The sequence below is a fragment of the Echiichthys vipera genome (genome assembly GCF_963691815.1).
Source record: "Echiichthys vipera genome assembly, chromosome: 4".
Classification (NCBI taxonomy): domain Eukaryota; kingdom Metazoa; phylum Chordata; class Actinopteri; order Perciformes; family Trachinidae; genus Echiichthys; species Echiichthys vipera.
Window position 1 is genome coordinate 14,892,319 of NC_139829.1, and position 17,340 is coordinate 14,909,658.

Sequence of the window (17,340 nt, forward strand, 5' to 3'; positions counted from 1 at the left end):
AATCACTTCTTCTCCCACCGCAAAGTACTTTATGACAAAAAGACTACAGAGATCTTTTAATAACTACAATAGCCTACTTTCAACAGGTGGATGATGAATAGAAGATTAGCACAGCACACAGACAGAGAGGGAGAGTGTCAGTATATGGATGGAGACGGAGAGAGCACACAGCTCGGTCCCTTTAGGTGCCAAATGTAAGACATGGGCAGAGAGTGGCGTCAGCTGGGTGGAGAGAAGCAAGGGAGGAAATGTGAGAGACAGGATGACAGCATTTTGTCTTGTTTTGCGCTTTTTTTGCAACAAATAAGATTATACAACACATTGGAATCAATGTGCGTGGTTTCTGTCTATAAAGTTGTTGTTTTTTATCGGATAAAGGATTTTAAAAATGCATATGAAAATTACGGACGTAGTGTGCAAACACCATTAGTCCTGACTGGTCTGGGTTCTTTAAGTAGTGTCTTCTAGAATTAGTTTTTTTTAAATTTTATTTAGTGAAAGCCAAATCATCCAACCTGCATTATTACTACAGTCAAAGTATTCACAATTCCTTTATTTACTAAGTACTGATACTGCAATCCCGTAGAAAAGGGAGAATCCTATGGTTATTACATATGACAAATTGCTCCATAAAGTTATTAAAGACAGAAGTCATCATTGCCAGCCCATCACTGTGCCCATTTGGGTTTATTTTTTAATTGGGGATGGTCGTATACTTGCTAAAACAGCAAAGATGCCTAATTCAACTCAAATGAGAGAAAGAAAAATGCTCACCCAATCGTTCACCACTCCCCTCATGTGATGTTTAATCCAATTCAGTTGAGCCAGAAGTAACCTCACATGCCTCCAGCACGGTCTAGCATCTGTTTAAGCATGCTCAAGTTGTGTGCTTGCCAGTTCCACTTCACTGCCCCTTTCCATGCTGTGATATTTACAATGCTATTAGTTTACACAGCGTTGTTAAGCACACATCATCTTTGCTGTCTGGTACCACCTTGATGAAACATGTATTTTCCTAAATCATTATATTTAAGGTGTAATTAGTTACAATCAAAGCATACCACGTTATTGGGAGAGAAAAAATTGAGCAAACAGCATAATTACTGAGAAGAACAGCAACCTGCACAGGGCCTTTGCTCTACATTAATGTTGTGTTCTACCAGCTTGAACTTTGCATTGCTCAATGTCATTGAGAATAATGTATTTAAAGCACAAGACAAACAAACTTAATAATATTGTTCTAACTCACACACACGCATACATCAGGTCAAGGCATTAAAACAAATGCGTGCAGAGCAACACTGTGGAGACGGGACAGGGAGCAACCTCCTCCAACGCTAGAAAGCGGTAGTATTAAATCAACTTTTAAAACTGCAACTATTTTTGTTGGCCTGCTAAAACAACAAGCTTTTCCTGGTTAAATAAATTCAGGTTTACTGGAGCTTCATGATGTTGTCATATTCTTTCAGCATAACATGGCTGTAAAATCTCGGTTGGGGTTTTTTGAAAATTAGACCAAATAATAGTTATTAAAACTACTTCTAGTCTTAATGTTTGATACCATCACATTATTATTCTTTTTGCTACATGCATAACACTATGTTGATTTGACTACTTTATGACCTGGACTAGAGCTACAGCATAGTGTTAGTTCTTTTACAGCATATATGTGTTACATTTCCTCTCCACTGGAATTTTGATGAAATCTGAACTGTGTCCAAAAAAAGGATATATTTTCGTCATGCCATGAGCCATTGTCTGTCTCGAAAGATTGTATGAGATTGTGCTTTGTGCATGTGTCAATTAATACAAGCACGCATATGTTCACGTGAGTGTAATCCTTCACGCTATTCGTTCTGTAACAGTAGGCATATTATTTACCCCACCAGAGACACAGCTTGTATTATCCAAGACCTTATCAGGCTTGTTATTTGTGTTCACTGCCACAGAAACAGACATTAACATTGCGACTGGCTCCCATGGAAAGCACTTAGCATGTAGGCCCTAAGCAATGCATTAATGCAATTAAAGACATTGTTGACTTAAACTTGTAGTCCACAAGATTTTCATTTAGTTAATTGTCTGTTTAATTACTATCTATCAAGAGTGTGTTAAAACAATGCGGTTTGAGCATATGACCCAGTGTGTCTGTGAGGACTTTGCTGCTCTAAAATCAAATGCACTGCACAGTTTGTGATGCTTTTTACATCAATCCCGTTCTCTGTTTGGAGATCCTATCAGTGGTGAGCATGTGAATGCATCAAGCCACATTGCTCAGGTGAGAGCTGCCAATCTACTGATGTAATACAGTCAACACTCTTGGGTTTTAAAAAGGGATTCTGGGAAGTGAGGTCCCAAAGGCTCGCATGCAATTACATTTTACTGCCAAAGCGGCGCTAGAAACAACATACAACAACCTGGTCAAACGTGTTACAGCTAACAAAAGTACTATGCAAAGACACCTGCAGCACCACCACAGCTCTCTGCTAAAATTAACCTCCCTGTAAAGAAAATACTGACATTTTAAAATAGTATTAAAATCTCCTCGCATCTTGTTCTCGTGGAATCAGTACTATATTGAAAATGTACCATACATTCAGGATAAGGGGTTTGACAATACGATACACGATATTGTCATGGCAGCGATGGTGCTGTCGGTTTACCTTCTATGTTGCATCTTCAAAAGAGCACAATAAAAATGTGACACTGAATTTGAAACAGCAGCTTGTCATTTCTGCATCTATTATTGCTTTACCGTGTGTGCCCCTAAAATTTCTGGTTGCGCCCTTAAAATTTTCGTTTGGGGGCCGCAGTGCTCCTAGTGAAAAAAGTTAGTCTGGAGCACTGATAATATGTGAAATAATATATGATTTTTGCAAATATGTTTTTAGTAAAACCTTTTCATTCTGTATGAGAAAGCATGTCTTATTATTTAACATGTTGCCTTTTCTTTTTCTGCTGACAGATTGCAGCTTCCTATGGAAGCACTGTGTGTGTCTTTGAGCCAGTTCAGCACCCAGATCAAAAACACACATCGCTGACTGTGAGTCGTCTACATTATCTTCCAGTCACAGTCATGCATATATTCAGATCCTCCTGAAAAAAAAACAAGACTTTTCTCTTTCAGGCAACGCTCTCTTAATATTTGAAATGGAGCAGAATATTGTTTTTCCTAACCCATCAGAAAATCACCAGGGATGAACTAATATTTTAAACGCATGCACTTTCTTACTGAAGATTTTGCATTCATTGTTATTTTTAGTGTCTATTCCTGTTCTTTAGTCAGTGCAGAAGTCCAAGGTGTGTTACGTCCATGTTATGTTCAAGCCTTAGAGAAGTCAAAGAATAGTCATAAGCAATGGAAAAGATTGTACGCATCTTAAAAACAACCCAGTACCTCTTTCATTGTAGAAGTTCCCTGGTGTTACAGCTGCTGTCCATGTGGCCTGGTCACAAGTGGCTCACATGGAAGCAGCTTTACTGTTGGTTCTTGTTAGGCAGTTGTAACTACTGATATAAAGGACAAAACATTTTTTGTCTTACAATCTATCCTTTAAAAAAAAAAAAATTGTGTTTTCAAAAGTATTGTTTCTGTTTTTTGTACAGAAGTTGAACTGCCAATGGCAGAAGACTGGTCAATTTGTATTAAAGTCTATGGTACGGAACCTGGCCTGGCACCCCACAGGTACTTTTATACAAAGTGCTCTCTTAATGTGACATAAAGATATTTTAATTTGCAGTGATGTCCTTAAAAAGTGTATCTTGATACTAAAGTTCTAGTACATAAATACCATGCAGCCTTCATGTCAATTTCTTTCAACAAATTATATGATACAAGACATTATGGGTGGTATCCGTCCTGACAGTGAATGTGTTTTTGTGTATCCAGGCAGCACTCTCTTGACAGGCTCTAGTAGCCTCCAGTTGTGGTCTAATGTTGATAAAGTTAAAGATGAAGCTGAAGACATGGAAAAGCAGATAGAAATCACCAAAAGTGACTCTCATTCTGCCTGGAGGTGTATCTGGCAAAGCAAGTAAGAACTGCAAAGTACAAAATCCGTTGCCTACCTTTTTTAAGATGGTGATTGTATTGCTTTCTTTTTTGTTTTTGAAAAGAAAGATTTGTTGGATTATCAACAGTCATTTTAGTTATCTGCTAAATTTACAATTGAGTAAAACCTGCTTCTAAAGATGTTTTTTTGTAATATTCTTTCATTCTTTCCAATTCTACAGTACATCTAACTTTGAATTTACTTGTTTTTGTAATTCATTAATTTCAATGTATTGTATTCTGTCTTAACAGTTGCCATTACTTATATATTTTATATCAGAAAATACATGCTTATTTAGTATTGAAAATACTGTTTTAATTTTTTTTGTCTTAGGACGGCCTCTCCGGTCAGTTTAATGAAGTTCTCTCCTGATGGGGAATTCTTTGCTACTGCTGGCCAGGTAAGGCTTTTACCAGGATTTGGATGCAAATTAGTGCGTAAAAGTCATGTTTGCCATGTCTATTTATATAGATAATGCGAAACACTGTAAACTCAAACAAGTAGTACAGCAGTAGTAAAGTAAACACATTTGTAATGGTTTGTAAACACATTCAAAGATGGCCTTTTGGTCAACAACACCAGAAGTGTTTGCGTTCCCACTCTGTGCCTGGGGGCTACACACCCATTGCCCAAATGCTGATGCGCAGAAATGTCCAGAACACAGCAAAATGGAAAGGAAAAAAATAAAGTGGACAGGGTCTCTTCAGATACAGACACCCTGACACACCTCTAGTAGGTCATTAGTGATGATTGAGAGGGATTACTTTTGCATGAGTCAATGTTTTTCTGGAAAATCCTACTCATTCTACGGACGAGTTGCTTTTGTAATTACACATTCAACAGCATGGTATCAATTATATCCCTGTTTGTCCCTCCTCTTCAGGATGACTGCCTAGTTAAGGTCTGGTACAGCACCAGTAAGTGGAAGTCTGGTGTTTCCAGACTATTCACACCTCCAGAACCCAGTGTCAGTTTCCAGGGAGAGCTAGCTTTTTCCTTTGTCTACTTGGCCCATCCCCGCTCTGTTACCGGCTTCTCTTGGAGGAAGACCAGCAAGTACATGTCACGGTATGGACACTGACAAGGCAACATTTCCTTCTCTGCAGTCATTATTCTTTTATTTTTTCCTCACTTCGCTCATTTTGACCTTAGCTGACAAACCTGAGGACAATAACAAAAGCACAGCATAAGTTAAAAATCCCACAATAATGGCATAACCTGATTTTGTGGAATTAATGAAAATAAAGGAGCTCTTTTAAGGAGCCAATTCAAAATAGGTCAGCCACTGTGCAGTATCACACTATAGCTCTCAGTTCTGCCCTGCTTTGTTACAGCATTGCTAATCTTATGTGACCTGTAATTGTTCTCTGACAAAAAAGTATGATGTCGCCCAGTTCACAGCAGATTTAGCATACAGGCGTATTATTTTGGAAATGACTAGGGAGCGATTATTGTTACTCTACCTACAGTTTCTGTTCAGCAAATGAACGTAGACAGTGTAATTTTGTGCAATGACAGAATTCTCAATAAAATGATTTGCTTGTATAAATTAGACTTTAGGAAGTAATGAAGTGGTGATCTTGGTTGTACTGCTATGTTGAAGGTCTGTCAATTATTGGTTGCAATAATAAAACATTGTCTCTTATTCTACCTTTGGCAACCAACTCTGTTTGCATATAGTCTTAATATTTCCCTTTTTGAATAAACTGGTGTGACATGTTCTGTAATCATTAGGGATGGGTATCGAAACCCGGGGTTAAATTACCAAAGATTGTAGCATCAATCAGCTGCAACATTACTGGTTATTTTTTTGTTCTTTTTAATATATTATATACTATATACTACTAATATATTATCACGCTGCAGCTTCTTTTCTGCTATCTTTTTCAGGGCTGAGCTCCTCCAACTAGGCTTGTGACTGTTAAGTGCGATAAAACCTTTGTATGTTTAAAGCCAATATTTAATCAATACACTTTTTCAACAAGCAACAACTAGAAAGTTGTATTTCAACCTGCTCTGTCTGCAGTTTCTCATCCACCACTGTTATGTTTTCCACAAGGACAGTGCCCTACCTTTGTCTAATAAAAAGTTAAAAACAAACTAAAGCGAGAATGGTCTGTATGTATTCTAACTGTTTATTTTAGTTTGCCACATATCTTAAAATTTGGAAAATTCTTGTCAACTGCTGGTTGAGACAAACCAGCCCCTTCTCTCTACTAGCAGTACCTGCAGGGAGTGAATCACAGCAGACAGGACAGGATGAATGACTGATACTGACAGATGTCTCTGTTCTTCCTTCTTTCTAAACGTTACTCAGTATTGTGATGTCAGGTATATGATTTATTTTATTGCATTTAAGATTTGTTCCCATTGAGTTTATACAGTCACTTTACTGTTGTAAACTTTACTGTTGCTGCTCTAGAATTCAGCATTTAGTTTTATTTAAAATATAGATAAATTCAAATCATCAATCATGTAATATATAATCATTTAATAAAAAATACTTATATTATTCATATATATATATATTGTAATTATTATTAATTATTATTAAAAAACAAACTATAGAAGAGATAAGATTCAGTCAGTTCGTTGTCACTCTTTTAATCTTTACTTTTTGACATTTACTTTATTGTATCTCTCCAGAGGTGTTTCTCCTTTGACCCGCTGTTGAATAGTACGATCAGATGATAAAATCATTACTCAATTCATCTTTAACCATTTGCTATAATCCTTTCTCTATCCCTGTTCCCTTTCTTTCCTCTCTCAACAGAGGTGAGGTGTGTGATGTTCTGCTCACCTGCTGTAAGGACAGCGTGTGTCGGCTCTGGGCTGAGACGCTGTTGCCGGGTGACAGCCTCCTGTCTGGTTACCATAGCAACACAGGCCAACACAGTGACGCACCCAGATGTACTGACACTTCTAGGAAAAATGTCTTCAATGGGAAGTCGCAAGGAAGAACAGCACAGGAAGTAAGCTGCTCTAATACAGTAAATACACTCATTTACCACTTTATTTGGGTACAACTGGTTAAAACTAAAGCAGAATACAACAGTGCTAGTGCAGTAAAAGAAGAAGAAGTCTTTTATGTATGGAGTCCACGCTCCATACATGGTCCAGACAGGGACTTGAACCAGCGACCCTACGGTTCCCAGCCAAGTCACCTATGGACTGAGCTACTGCCGCCCATGAAGGTTTTTCATGGTCGTTTTAAAGCGTGTGACGAGATATCGTCCCCCATTGCGATATTAAAAAGTGATGATATCTCTCGTCAAGGTTGAAAGTTGTTTCACAGTATCAATATGTAAGTAGAAACGGCAACAGAGTGACAGATACGACACGAATAATATATGAGTAGTGAGCACTGTAAGAAGATACACAAAGATTTAACATGTGAGTGCCACAGCTTCTTGAACATCGGGCTACAAGTTATAGGCTCGGTGTCGACACCTGACCGACCCGAATCCTCCATATGTGACGGGTAGAGAAAACGGCTCCATGGGGATAAATCAACAGTGTTTAAACTGATTCATTGACTTTATTTCTCCACCCAGCGCAGCGTGTAAGGCAGCCAGCAGCAGGTGACACACACAGACCGAACTGATCAGTCAATAAAGACACGGTTAATATGTTCAAAACAAACACCAAGGCTAACAAGAGCGCTATGCAAAGAAAGTTGCGGCACCACCACAGCTCTCTGCTGAAATCAAAAACAAGAAAATATCGAAATTTAAAATTAGTGTTCTCGTGAACGCAATATCCTGTATCATCTTGTCTCGTGAGCTGATGGTCTCGTCACACCCCTAGTCGTTTTAGAGGCTTTAGTTTGCAGTGTTGTATTGCATTATACGTAATGGTGTTATAAGTCAACCTTTATTGATATTAATGTGGTGGATATTAGAAACACTTTCAACAGCACTATCACTGTAGCTGCCAAAATGACCATAAAATAAAATGAACACATGATTGTAGAATTTAGTGCTGGGATGTTGTATTACACATTAGTTATAGATGCGTGAACTTAACAAATTGGCATGTATGTATATCTAGCTAAATATAATAACGAGATACAATAATAATTGGAACCCAAATCACATCTTAAACCGTAACTTGAATAAAAATATACCTGTATACTATAATTATATGTAATGTGTAGTAATTCTAAATAATATCAGATTAAATATATATTTACATAAAGTAAGGTGAAAATTGACAAATGTTGACAAAAGGTAAACAAGTTAGGTCAAACAAGTGCTTGCTACAGCCAGAATCAAAAGCATTGCTCTGTATCACAGTAATAATATTATCTATTTTGGTTACAAAATGAAAAAAGAGTCACCATAATTTCACTAATAGGAAAATAAATGGTGCAAATGCATTTGGCAGTGACGTAGAAGCCAGTCTGCTGTATTTTCACCAGTGCTAATGTAGGACATTAGGGTGCTGAAGAGCTGGGGGAACAAGAGCAAGAAAGATCGGAAGAAAAAAAAACGGGCTTAGTGGAGTTAAAAGGGAAAATTAATTGGCTATCAGACATGAAGGTGGTTTTTGAAGCTTTGTAGGGCTTAAGAGCTGCATCAGTGAAGAATATTGGCCTCCTTTCTGTAATCTGTGCAACACCGCAAAATTCTAACATTGTCTTTTGATGGTTGTTTTTCTGGTACATTGAGCAGCTGCTGCTGCTAGCTCTCATCTGTAATGTTGATGTCTTCTGCTTTAAGGGACTATGGTTGTTGCTGACAGCATAGGCCTCAAACACAATACTTAACATCCATTTTGATATGGACATTTAAATGGTTATGGGTCTCACTGGCACTAACAGAGCTCAGGGCACATTAGATTACAGGAAAAATAGGTATGAAAATTTCTCCACTGTGCCTTGAGGAGAGTCTGTAAGAGTATGTGTGTGGAATTATTCATTAAAAATCACAGACTGTGCTGGATGATTCATTTTGAAGTTACTCTCTCCCACTAAAACTGAATGGATGGACACTAGTGAGCCTCAGTTTACATTTTAGTATGATGCCTCAGGGTGGGATGAACAGTACAAGATTTCTCGCGAAATCAATGAAGATAATTGAGCCCAGAAAGGTTGTTGATAAGGTTGCTGTTTAAGGGGCCTCCATTGGAGACCGTAATTTGGTATTTGCAGATATTAAACCATTCAAAATGTAAAATGTTCAAATGGTGAGTTTGAACACATTTCTTATAAATATTTGACAAAGGACTTTGTGGGTGTGAAAAGCACATGCATTGCAATAATATTTGGACTAACCGCACATTATATTACTCATTCTGCACAAGACAAGCTGCATAAAATCAGTTATATTCATACCCATTATTATGTTGTTTAATCTCCATGAACCTTGACTGCTGTTACAGGTTTTACTGAAGCTCAAGTCTAAAACTATACTATACTTTACGTGTCACTGCAAAACAACCCAAATTACATAACCTAAGTACCAAATTAAGTTAAGTTTGATTTCAGTTCCCTTTACACACCTATCTTTCTTGCTCAGCTTCTTCCATGCTGTCTGTTTTTCTCTGGCTCTTTTTTGATAAACTGGGCTGTTGACTTAAATGGCATTTAAGTGTCTATAACATTATATTAAATCCCCATCCCACAGAGAAACACTTAGTCACCCAAGCAAAGCAGCTCAGCACATGCTGGGAGGAGAGAAACCCGCTTTACTTGAATCATTCATATCAACCTTCAAAAGCAGGTTTAACGTGCATCGCTGTCCCAGCCTGAAAGAGAGAACAGGGAACTACATTATGATGTTTCACATCCCAGCCCCACTCTATAAAACACCATTATTTAAGCAGGTCTGAATCTCTGTAGGGATTCACACAAGTTTGCTTTTTGTCTCATTTTGTAAGCTATGGAAAAACCCAAGGCAGTCTATTCTCTTTAAATATAGATTTAATGTAACTACAATCATCAACCATTTTCAGCATGTAAGAATTCAGAAGTTAAAAGACATTCAGTATTGTGTATTACTTATCTAACTTGAAAAATTCATATTTTCCTCAGTCAAGTTTTCAAGAATCATTGCACGCCTCCTTTCAACGAGATGTGCCCCAGCCCCCTCTGACTGGCTGCCTTCCTCACCATCAGAGCCGACACTACAACCACAAGAGGAGCAGCAGCAGCAGCATGCCCCATGCCAACGCTCTCTGCCACTTCCACATTGCTGCCAGCATCAACCCTGCCACAGGTTGGACTCACACACATTAGTTTCTGTAACTAGTTTATAATCCTGTTGATACTCGTTTCTAGTATCTCGTTGAACACCAAATAAGTTCTCCAAATTTAGTGGAATTTGAAGCTGCAACAGTGTACAAAGTACTTCTTAAAGAGAAGGAAAGAATGAAGGACACCTACAGTTGGTATTCCTAAACCATAAAGACTGCATTGATGGTTGGCTCGGCATAAAATCAGTTGGAGGTCAGACGGCCTCTGCTCTTTATTTGTTATGACAAAAATGGTGTAAACTTGTAAAGATTGCCAAATGTGAGCTTTTCTGATCAGTGAGACTAAATGTAAGGTGTTTTTATTTTGTTCCTCCATGTTTTTGTGGGGCACTTTAATACATATGAGTATAGTTTGACATATCCTAAAATTAAATTCAAGTATACAAGTCAAATTTAAGTAAATTTGCTCCAGCAGATGGCCTTTTTGTCCTGCACGCCCCTAATCTAATGTTATTCTGTGATTCTTGGCCTTCTTTTTCTGAACCTCTTTATCACTTATGGTCACATTCTTTCTATTTTTTATCACAGACATTCCTCTGCTGCCCTCCATCTCCTCTCTGAGTGCAGTGGATGATGAAGAACCTGGAGGTCCTTTCACTGTCCACTGGCTTAATAACAAAGAGCTTCATTTCACTTTAGCTATGGAAGTCTTCCTGCAACAGCTCCAAGGCAGCCTGGAGCAGCAGACCGAATGTTCCCATGAAGGTACAGAACAATATTTGGATCAGGCGTTAACACTTTATATAAAGGGCTGAGCACATGAAACTGGAATAGCTATCATAACTAGACTTTCACATATTGCATTATGCTTATGCTTATTGCACTTGCATTATGTTTTTCATACTGATTTTCAGAATTTACATTTGAACACCATGATTTGCATTCTCCTCCAGATCCTGAAGATGAGGATAATTTTGATGAAGAAGATAATAGTAGCAGGCCAAGTAACTCCCAAGGACCCGAGGCTACGGAGCTTCCTATGGCGGCAGTGAAGCACCAGGTGGACGTACTGTTAGAGGAGTGGAATAAAGGGGCAGACATGCTGTTCAGTATCCATCCCATGGACGGCTCTCTGTTAGTCTGGCATGTCGACTGGTTAGATGAATATCAGCCAGGCATGTTCAGACAAGCTCAGGTACGTTCACTGTGCATATGATTTCTGTAGGACAATGAATATCAAATGTATGTTGATGTCTTAATCCCTAATCTTTTATCCGTCTACCACTAATAATCACTTTTCCTCATTTGTATTATCACAGTTCACAGATTTATAAAGAAATACAACAGACACATAGAAGGGATATAATGGAAATCTACAATAGACCAAATTAATTATACTTTTAATTTAGAATTTAATGAACACTAACTTTAATGTCATTCTTTCAAGAGACTTGTTTGTGTCATAGATGGTTTGTGTTCACAATTTCAAGAGGCACATCTTTGGGAAAGAATTAATGTATCTGTAATTTTGTGACAGCTGTGATGGTCTACTAGCTCATATTTCAGTGGCTTCTCATCCAGCCATTGAGACAATTATATTCTAATTATGTGAGCCTTGTGACAAGGCAGTTAGTCAGCCGGTCAAGGCAGCTAAAAGAATCCCAAGTTTCATTGACATGCAGGTTGATTGGGCCTGACTGCTTTAATTCGATGAAAGGATCCTATTATTATTGTATTTATTCATATTCATATTTATATTATTAATAATAATAATAATTATTATTATTATTGAACTTTGAATGTTGAACATTTTAGTTTTTTTACATATAGAAAGGGCCAAATTAAGAAGGCTGTAACCCTCGAGTCTCCATTACTGTCTTGGTGATTCAAAAATGGACCCTAGGGGGATTTCAGCACTTTCTTTTTAAGCTAACCCTTTATATAAGGAGTTCATGAGCTGTGCCACTTGGGTCATTCACATGTGCCACATTCACATTGGAACTGTTTCATGATGTATGCTTAGTTCAAGCGAAAATAGAATGACTTGATTGACTCAGCCATTCTTACCACTAACTCAGAGCTATGAATTTAATTTCCTTTTGATTTAATTTCTGTCCTGTCTCTCTCTCCCTCTCAGGTGTCATTTGTGTCCCGTATCCCTACGGCGTTCCCTACAGGAGATGCGATCTCCTTGAGCCAAAGTGTGGTTATGTATGCCTGCAACAAGAATGTGGATCTCGCTATTCAGCATGGCAGACAGCGGCCATCTGGTGGCACATTGCCGCAAACCAAATCTGCTCTAATAAGCTACGGAGGTCAAGGAAAAGCTGCACCCAGCAGTAGTCTCCGACTAAGCATTTTCACCCCCAACGTCCTTATGATCTCCAAACATGCCGATGGCTCCCTGAACCAGTGGGCTGTCAGCTTCGCAGAGGACTCTGCTTTCTCCACTGTGCTCAGCGTTTCTCACAAGTCACGGTACTGTGGCCACCGCTTCCACGTCAACGACCTGGCCTGTCACTCATTACTCCCTCTCCTCCTCACCACCTCGCATCACAACGCCCTGAGGACGCCAGAGGCAGACAGCATCCTGGCTCCTCCAGACGCCTACACCTCTGGTTTCTCACATCCATCATCTCTGCCCCGAGGGTCGAGGCCTAGCCGGATTTCCCTGAGTATAATTTCCCAAGACCCCAATGCGATCTACAGTGAGCTGATTTTATGGAGAGTGGACCCTGTAGGCCCGCTGTCTTTGTCAGGCGGAGTCTCCGAGCTAGCTCGGATCAATTCTCTCCATGCATCAGCCTTTGCTAATGTAGCCTGGCTGCCCACACTTATTCCGAGCAGCTGTTTAGGTAAGAACATATTCTCATTGTGTGGTGAGCAGACATTTTTAGAATTCCCTTTGTTTACAGTTATTTTTGGTTCAGTTATATGAAGGAAATACAGGTATCTTTGTCTAAATAAGAGAGACTAGCTTTGAGAGATGAAATCCACATAGATAAAGGTTTTAGAACAGTTTTCCTTCACTTCTTTATACATAAACACTTCTTGTGAAATCAACTCATTTCAACTCTATTAAATCCATGAAGGCTTCAAAGTTCCAAATAATATCCCACTAATAAAATTGTAGCCAGAGTGTACTTAGGCTATATTGCTTTAGAACAGGAGTCTTTGAAATTTGCTTGTTTGTTAAATTTACTGTACCACAGTGTTCTTTACATTTTTTTTGTTTATTTGGAAAAACAAGCATAATCGCAGATCTCTGTCTTTGTAGGCGTATACTGTAATTCACCCAGCGCCTGCTTCGTGGCAAGTGACGGCCACTCACTCAGACTGTATCAGGCTGTTATTGAAGCTAAGAAACTCCTGAGTGAGCTCTCCAATCCTGAGATATCAGTAAGTCATCAAATAGGATGCCGAAACTTCAACAAACTCTGCAGGGTATAGTTACCATTGCAAAGACATTTTTTATTTACTCTAATAACAATACATCAGCATTTCCCCTCGGAGTCTTAAAGAATTAGGTAATAGTATTTTTGTAGTCTTGCAATTTCATTAGTATAGAGCACAATTAAATAACACGAGAAATAAGATGAACGGTAGTGATCCTTTTAACCCACAGAAGAGTTGAATCCAGCAAGATTTATGATATATTCATTCTTGTAGATCATAAATAGTAATTTTTAAGAATTATTTTCTCGCAGATAAGCATCTCATTTTTCTCTTCAGAAAATAGTCACATTTTTCCCATTTTCTCAAGATATTTTGCTGATTGATGAAAAGGCACTCAAAAGTCAAACAGTTCATTTGCATACACTGCCGACATTGCAATGACACAGAGCGGGTTTAGAATGACCACAACTGGCATACTAATCGTATGTTTAGCCTATGTAATAATTCCCAAATAATGTAAAAAAATATTTTTTGTTTCCCCTTTAGAAATATGTTGGGGAGGTGTTCAACATCATCAGTCAGCAATCCACAGCAAAACCAGGGTGTATTATTGAGCTGGATGCCATCACTGACTTTGTAAGTATACATGAAGAGAAAAGTATATTTGATTACATTTCCCTTACTCTCTGTCTTTATCGTCATCTGTCTAAGATAGACACTGTAAACATCCAGGATGAAAAGGATATTAACAGAAACTTCTCCCCTCAAGTAAAGGCTATACACACTGTAATATATTTTAAGGGGCTTTTTTTCTAGACCATTGGTAGCATAAAACAGTGCAGGAACCTCTGACTCTATGAAAGGTCAACCTTGATAAAACGAAAATGGGTCCAAAGCAAAACTCGTCATTTGTGCGCGTTTGTGTAACATCAACAAAACTTGTGTCTTGTGTAAGTGCATCTGCATATTGGTTCCAACTTGAATGAAGCGTGTTGTTCAGTGTCTGCATCTGATGTAGTTTGATTATAGCTGCTGCTGTTGTTTTCTACAGCAGGGAAAGCAGACCCAACTCCTACATGTTTTTGAGGAGGATCTGATCTTGGAGAGTGAGAGCACACAGGAAACTCCTGATTGTCCTCACACTGGTATAGACAAAATCATTTTTTCTAAATACTTAAAAATGTCATGATATCCTGATATTTTAATAAGGTTTAATACCAAACATTTACACAACCTTCAAACACATTAACAGCTGCACTGTTCATTAATTATCATCTCTGTGTCAATATTTTTCCCTGCAGCCTCAGGTGAGGCAGCTTTCTCAGCACGGTTTTTCCTTGTGGTGGTTGAATTGACCCCGACAGGTCGCTCGCTTCTCCACATGTGGCATCTCCATCTTGCTGCCCAGCCCATCACCATGGGTGGGTACTTTGAACAAAAGACTTAACGTTCACAGTTTGTGAGACAAATGCTGATTCACTGTCAAATAAATAAATGACAGTTTAAAGAACAGTTTTCCCCAGAGAACTGTAAGCCTGACAAAATATATGTTCATGAGCAATAACTCACTAAGGTAGAGTTGTAAAGTTCTGAAATGTGTTATTTTGTATTGACCATGTAAACACACCCTACAAAATACATTTATAGACTCTTCAAATCAATGTCTAAATAATGTCTCTAATGCAGTTTTTGTCACTAAATAGCATTTTAAAAACAAATCATTTGAGTGGGTTTTGACGTTGCTTTTAACTGAACAATATTTCCCTCTTCCTGTCACCACAGAAGAGACCACAACAGAGAAGGATGCCGCCACAGCTTCTCCTATGAACAGCTCTACATTTAGCTTTGACATGTTCAGTTCTCCAGTAACTCAGAAGAGTAAACCGTGCACTTCCAATCTGCAGAGTGCGTGTCGCCTCAGCCTCACAACACACAGGCTATACAGCCAAGAGCTTGCTCTGCCAGAAGGGGTGGAAGCCATCAGCATTACACCCTCAGCAGGTGAGAGAGAATGAAGATAATAAATGCACATACAAATGATATAATAGTCTGAGTCACCTCTGGTAGTGAAAAGAGTGAAAAGCGTTTCAGACAGAAGGTGAATACAGATATATTAAAACAGACAATATGAGGAAAATAATGTGTTTTTTGAACATCACAGCATATGAACATGTTCTAGTTGGAACCCAGAATACATGTATGAACCTGAAAAATTAGCACAATTTAAATAAATTCACAGAAGTCAAAGTCTGAAAAGATATTCAATTTTAGAATTAAGAGAAGAACTTCCTTGGCTAATAGTGGGTTGTCAACTCTCTTCCCAGGTCACCTGAGCTCGTCATGTTCTCTGCCAGCTGATCGTGTGCCTTACCTCCTGGCTACTTCCTGTTCTGATGGAAAAGTGCGCTTCTGGAGGTGTAATGTCAGACCAACAGAGTCTTCCAGTATGGAAAACTTGGTGTACCAGTGGGAGGAGTGGCCTCTGCTGGTTGAGGAGGGGCTTCCCAATAGCAGCGCAGTAAGCGTGCAAGGTCGTCCGATAGAGGTCAGCTGCTGTCACTCTGGACGGATTGCAGTTGCTTACAGACAGATGCCAAACACACCTTTGAACTCAACACCTTATTTGAACTCTCACGAACTGTTGACTTCTCCTCCTACCCTGTCTTCCTACCCTTATGTGCACTACAACAAATGCACCCACCTGACCCCAACCCTGACTGTACAGCATAGCCCAAATCTCACTCCAAGCCCGAACTCGGCAAACACTCGAGAACCATTGGTCTACATTGGCATCTTCCAGTGTGAGTCCACTGGTGGTTCGCAGTGGATTCTAGAGCAGACAGTAGTTCTGGACAGCACAGATCCCACAATTGGAGATGCCAATATTCAAGGTAGCATGGACTTCCATACACCTGACAAGGACTGTATTGGTTCTACTAGTAAGAGCCTGGTTCATTTGGACTGGGTCTCCCAAGAAGATGGGTCACATGTTCTGACTGTTGGTATTGGGACAAAGATTTATATGTATGGTCGTCTCTCTGGGAAGCCTCCAGAACTTGGTTTATCAAGTGATGCCAGCAGAGACCAGAGCTTGTCGCGCCTTGTTCTGCTTCGTTCAGTCGATCTGGTCTCTTCTGTTGAAGGCTCATTACCCATTCCGGTATCCCTCTCCTGGGTAAGAGACGGCATCTTAGTAGTAGGCATGGACTGTGAGATGCATGTCTACTCCCAGTGGCAGCCCCCTGCACCATCTAAACCCAATACAGCAAATGGCCAAGACAATGACATCAGCAGCAGCGTCTCCTCAATAATCTCAGCTATCAGACAGAGCCAGGAAGAGGGTCTGAGCTCTGGGGCCCCCATGTCTTTACTGGCCCCTCCAAAAAAGGCCCTGACAAGATCGATGATGAGCCTGGCTCAGAAACTCAGTGGGAAAAGAACAGCTTATGACCTGCCTGTAGAGATGGAAGATTCTGGGCTTTTTGAAGCAGCTCACGAACTCTTTCCCACTCTGCCCCAGTACCATCCTGTACACTTACTGGAGCTCATGGATCTAGGGAAGGTAAGTTAAAGAGATCACTCAATTATTATTGCCAATACTATTTTTATTTTTTATTTGGATTATTTTCTTTTATCTAAGCACCTTCTTCCAGGTAATATGACAGGTCAGTTTTATAATTTCAAAAGGTTTGAAGCT

At 39.2% G+C, this 17,340-nt stretch overlaps 1 protein-coding gene across 2 annotated transcripts in view; it reads left to right on the top strand.

Annotated features, from left to right (window-relative positions):
- Nucleotides 1-17,340, top strand: part of dmxl1 (Dmx like 1) — a 55,760-nt gene that overhangs the window by 5,303 nt on the left and 33,117 nt on the right. For both annotated transcript variants that reach the window (XM_083913222.1, XM_083913223.1), the window contains exons 4-19: nt 2,966-3,043; nt 3,607-3,685; nt 3,890-4,034; nt 4,386-4,452; nt 4,936-5,120; nt 6,826-7,024; nt 10,087-10,270; nt 10,836-11,012; nt 11,201-11,442; nt 12,385-13,102; nt 13,525-13,646; nt 14,190-14,279; nt 14,695-14,788; nt 14,945-15,064; nt 15,426-15,644; nt 15,968-17,205. In XM_083913222.1, the coding sequence (XP_083769348.1) occupies nt 2,966-3,043; nt 3,607-3,685; nt 3,890-4,034; nt 4,386-4,452; nt 4,936-5,120; nt 6,826-7,024; nt 10,087-10,270; nt 10,836-11,012; nt 11,201-11,442; nt 12,385-13,102; nt 13,525-13,646; nt 14,190-14,279; nt 14,695-14,788; nt 14,945-15,064; nt 15,426-15,644; nt 15,968-17,205 (3,957 nt within the window). The remainder of the gene's footprint in view (nt 1-2,965; nt 3,044-3,606; nt 3,686-3,889; nt 4,035-4,385; nt 4,453-4,935; nt 5,121-6,825; nt 7,025-10,086; nt 10,271-10,835; nt 11,013-11,200; nt 11,443-12,384; nt 13,103-13,524; nt 13,647-14,189; nt 14,280-14,694; nt 14,789-14,944; nt 15,065-15,425; nt 15,645-15,967; nt 17,206-17,340) is intronic.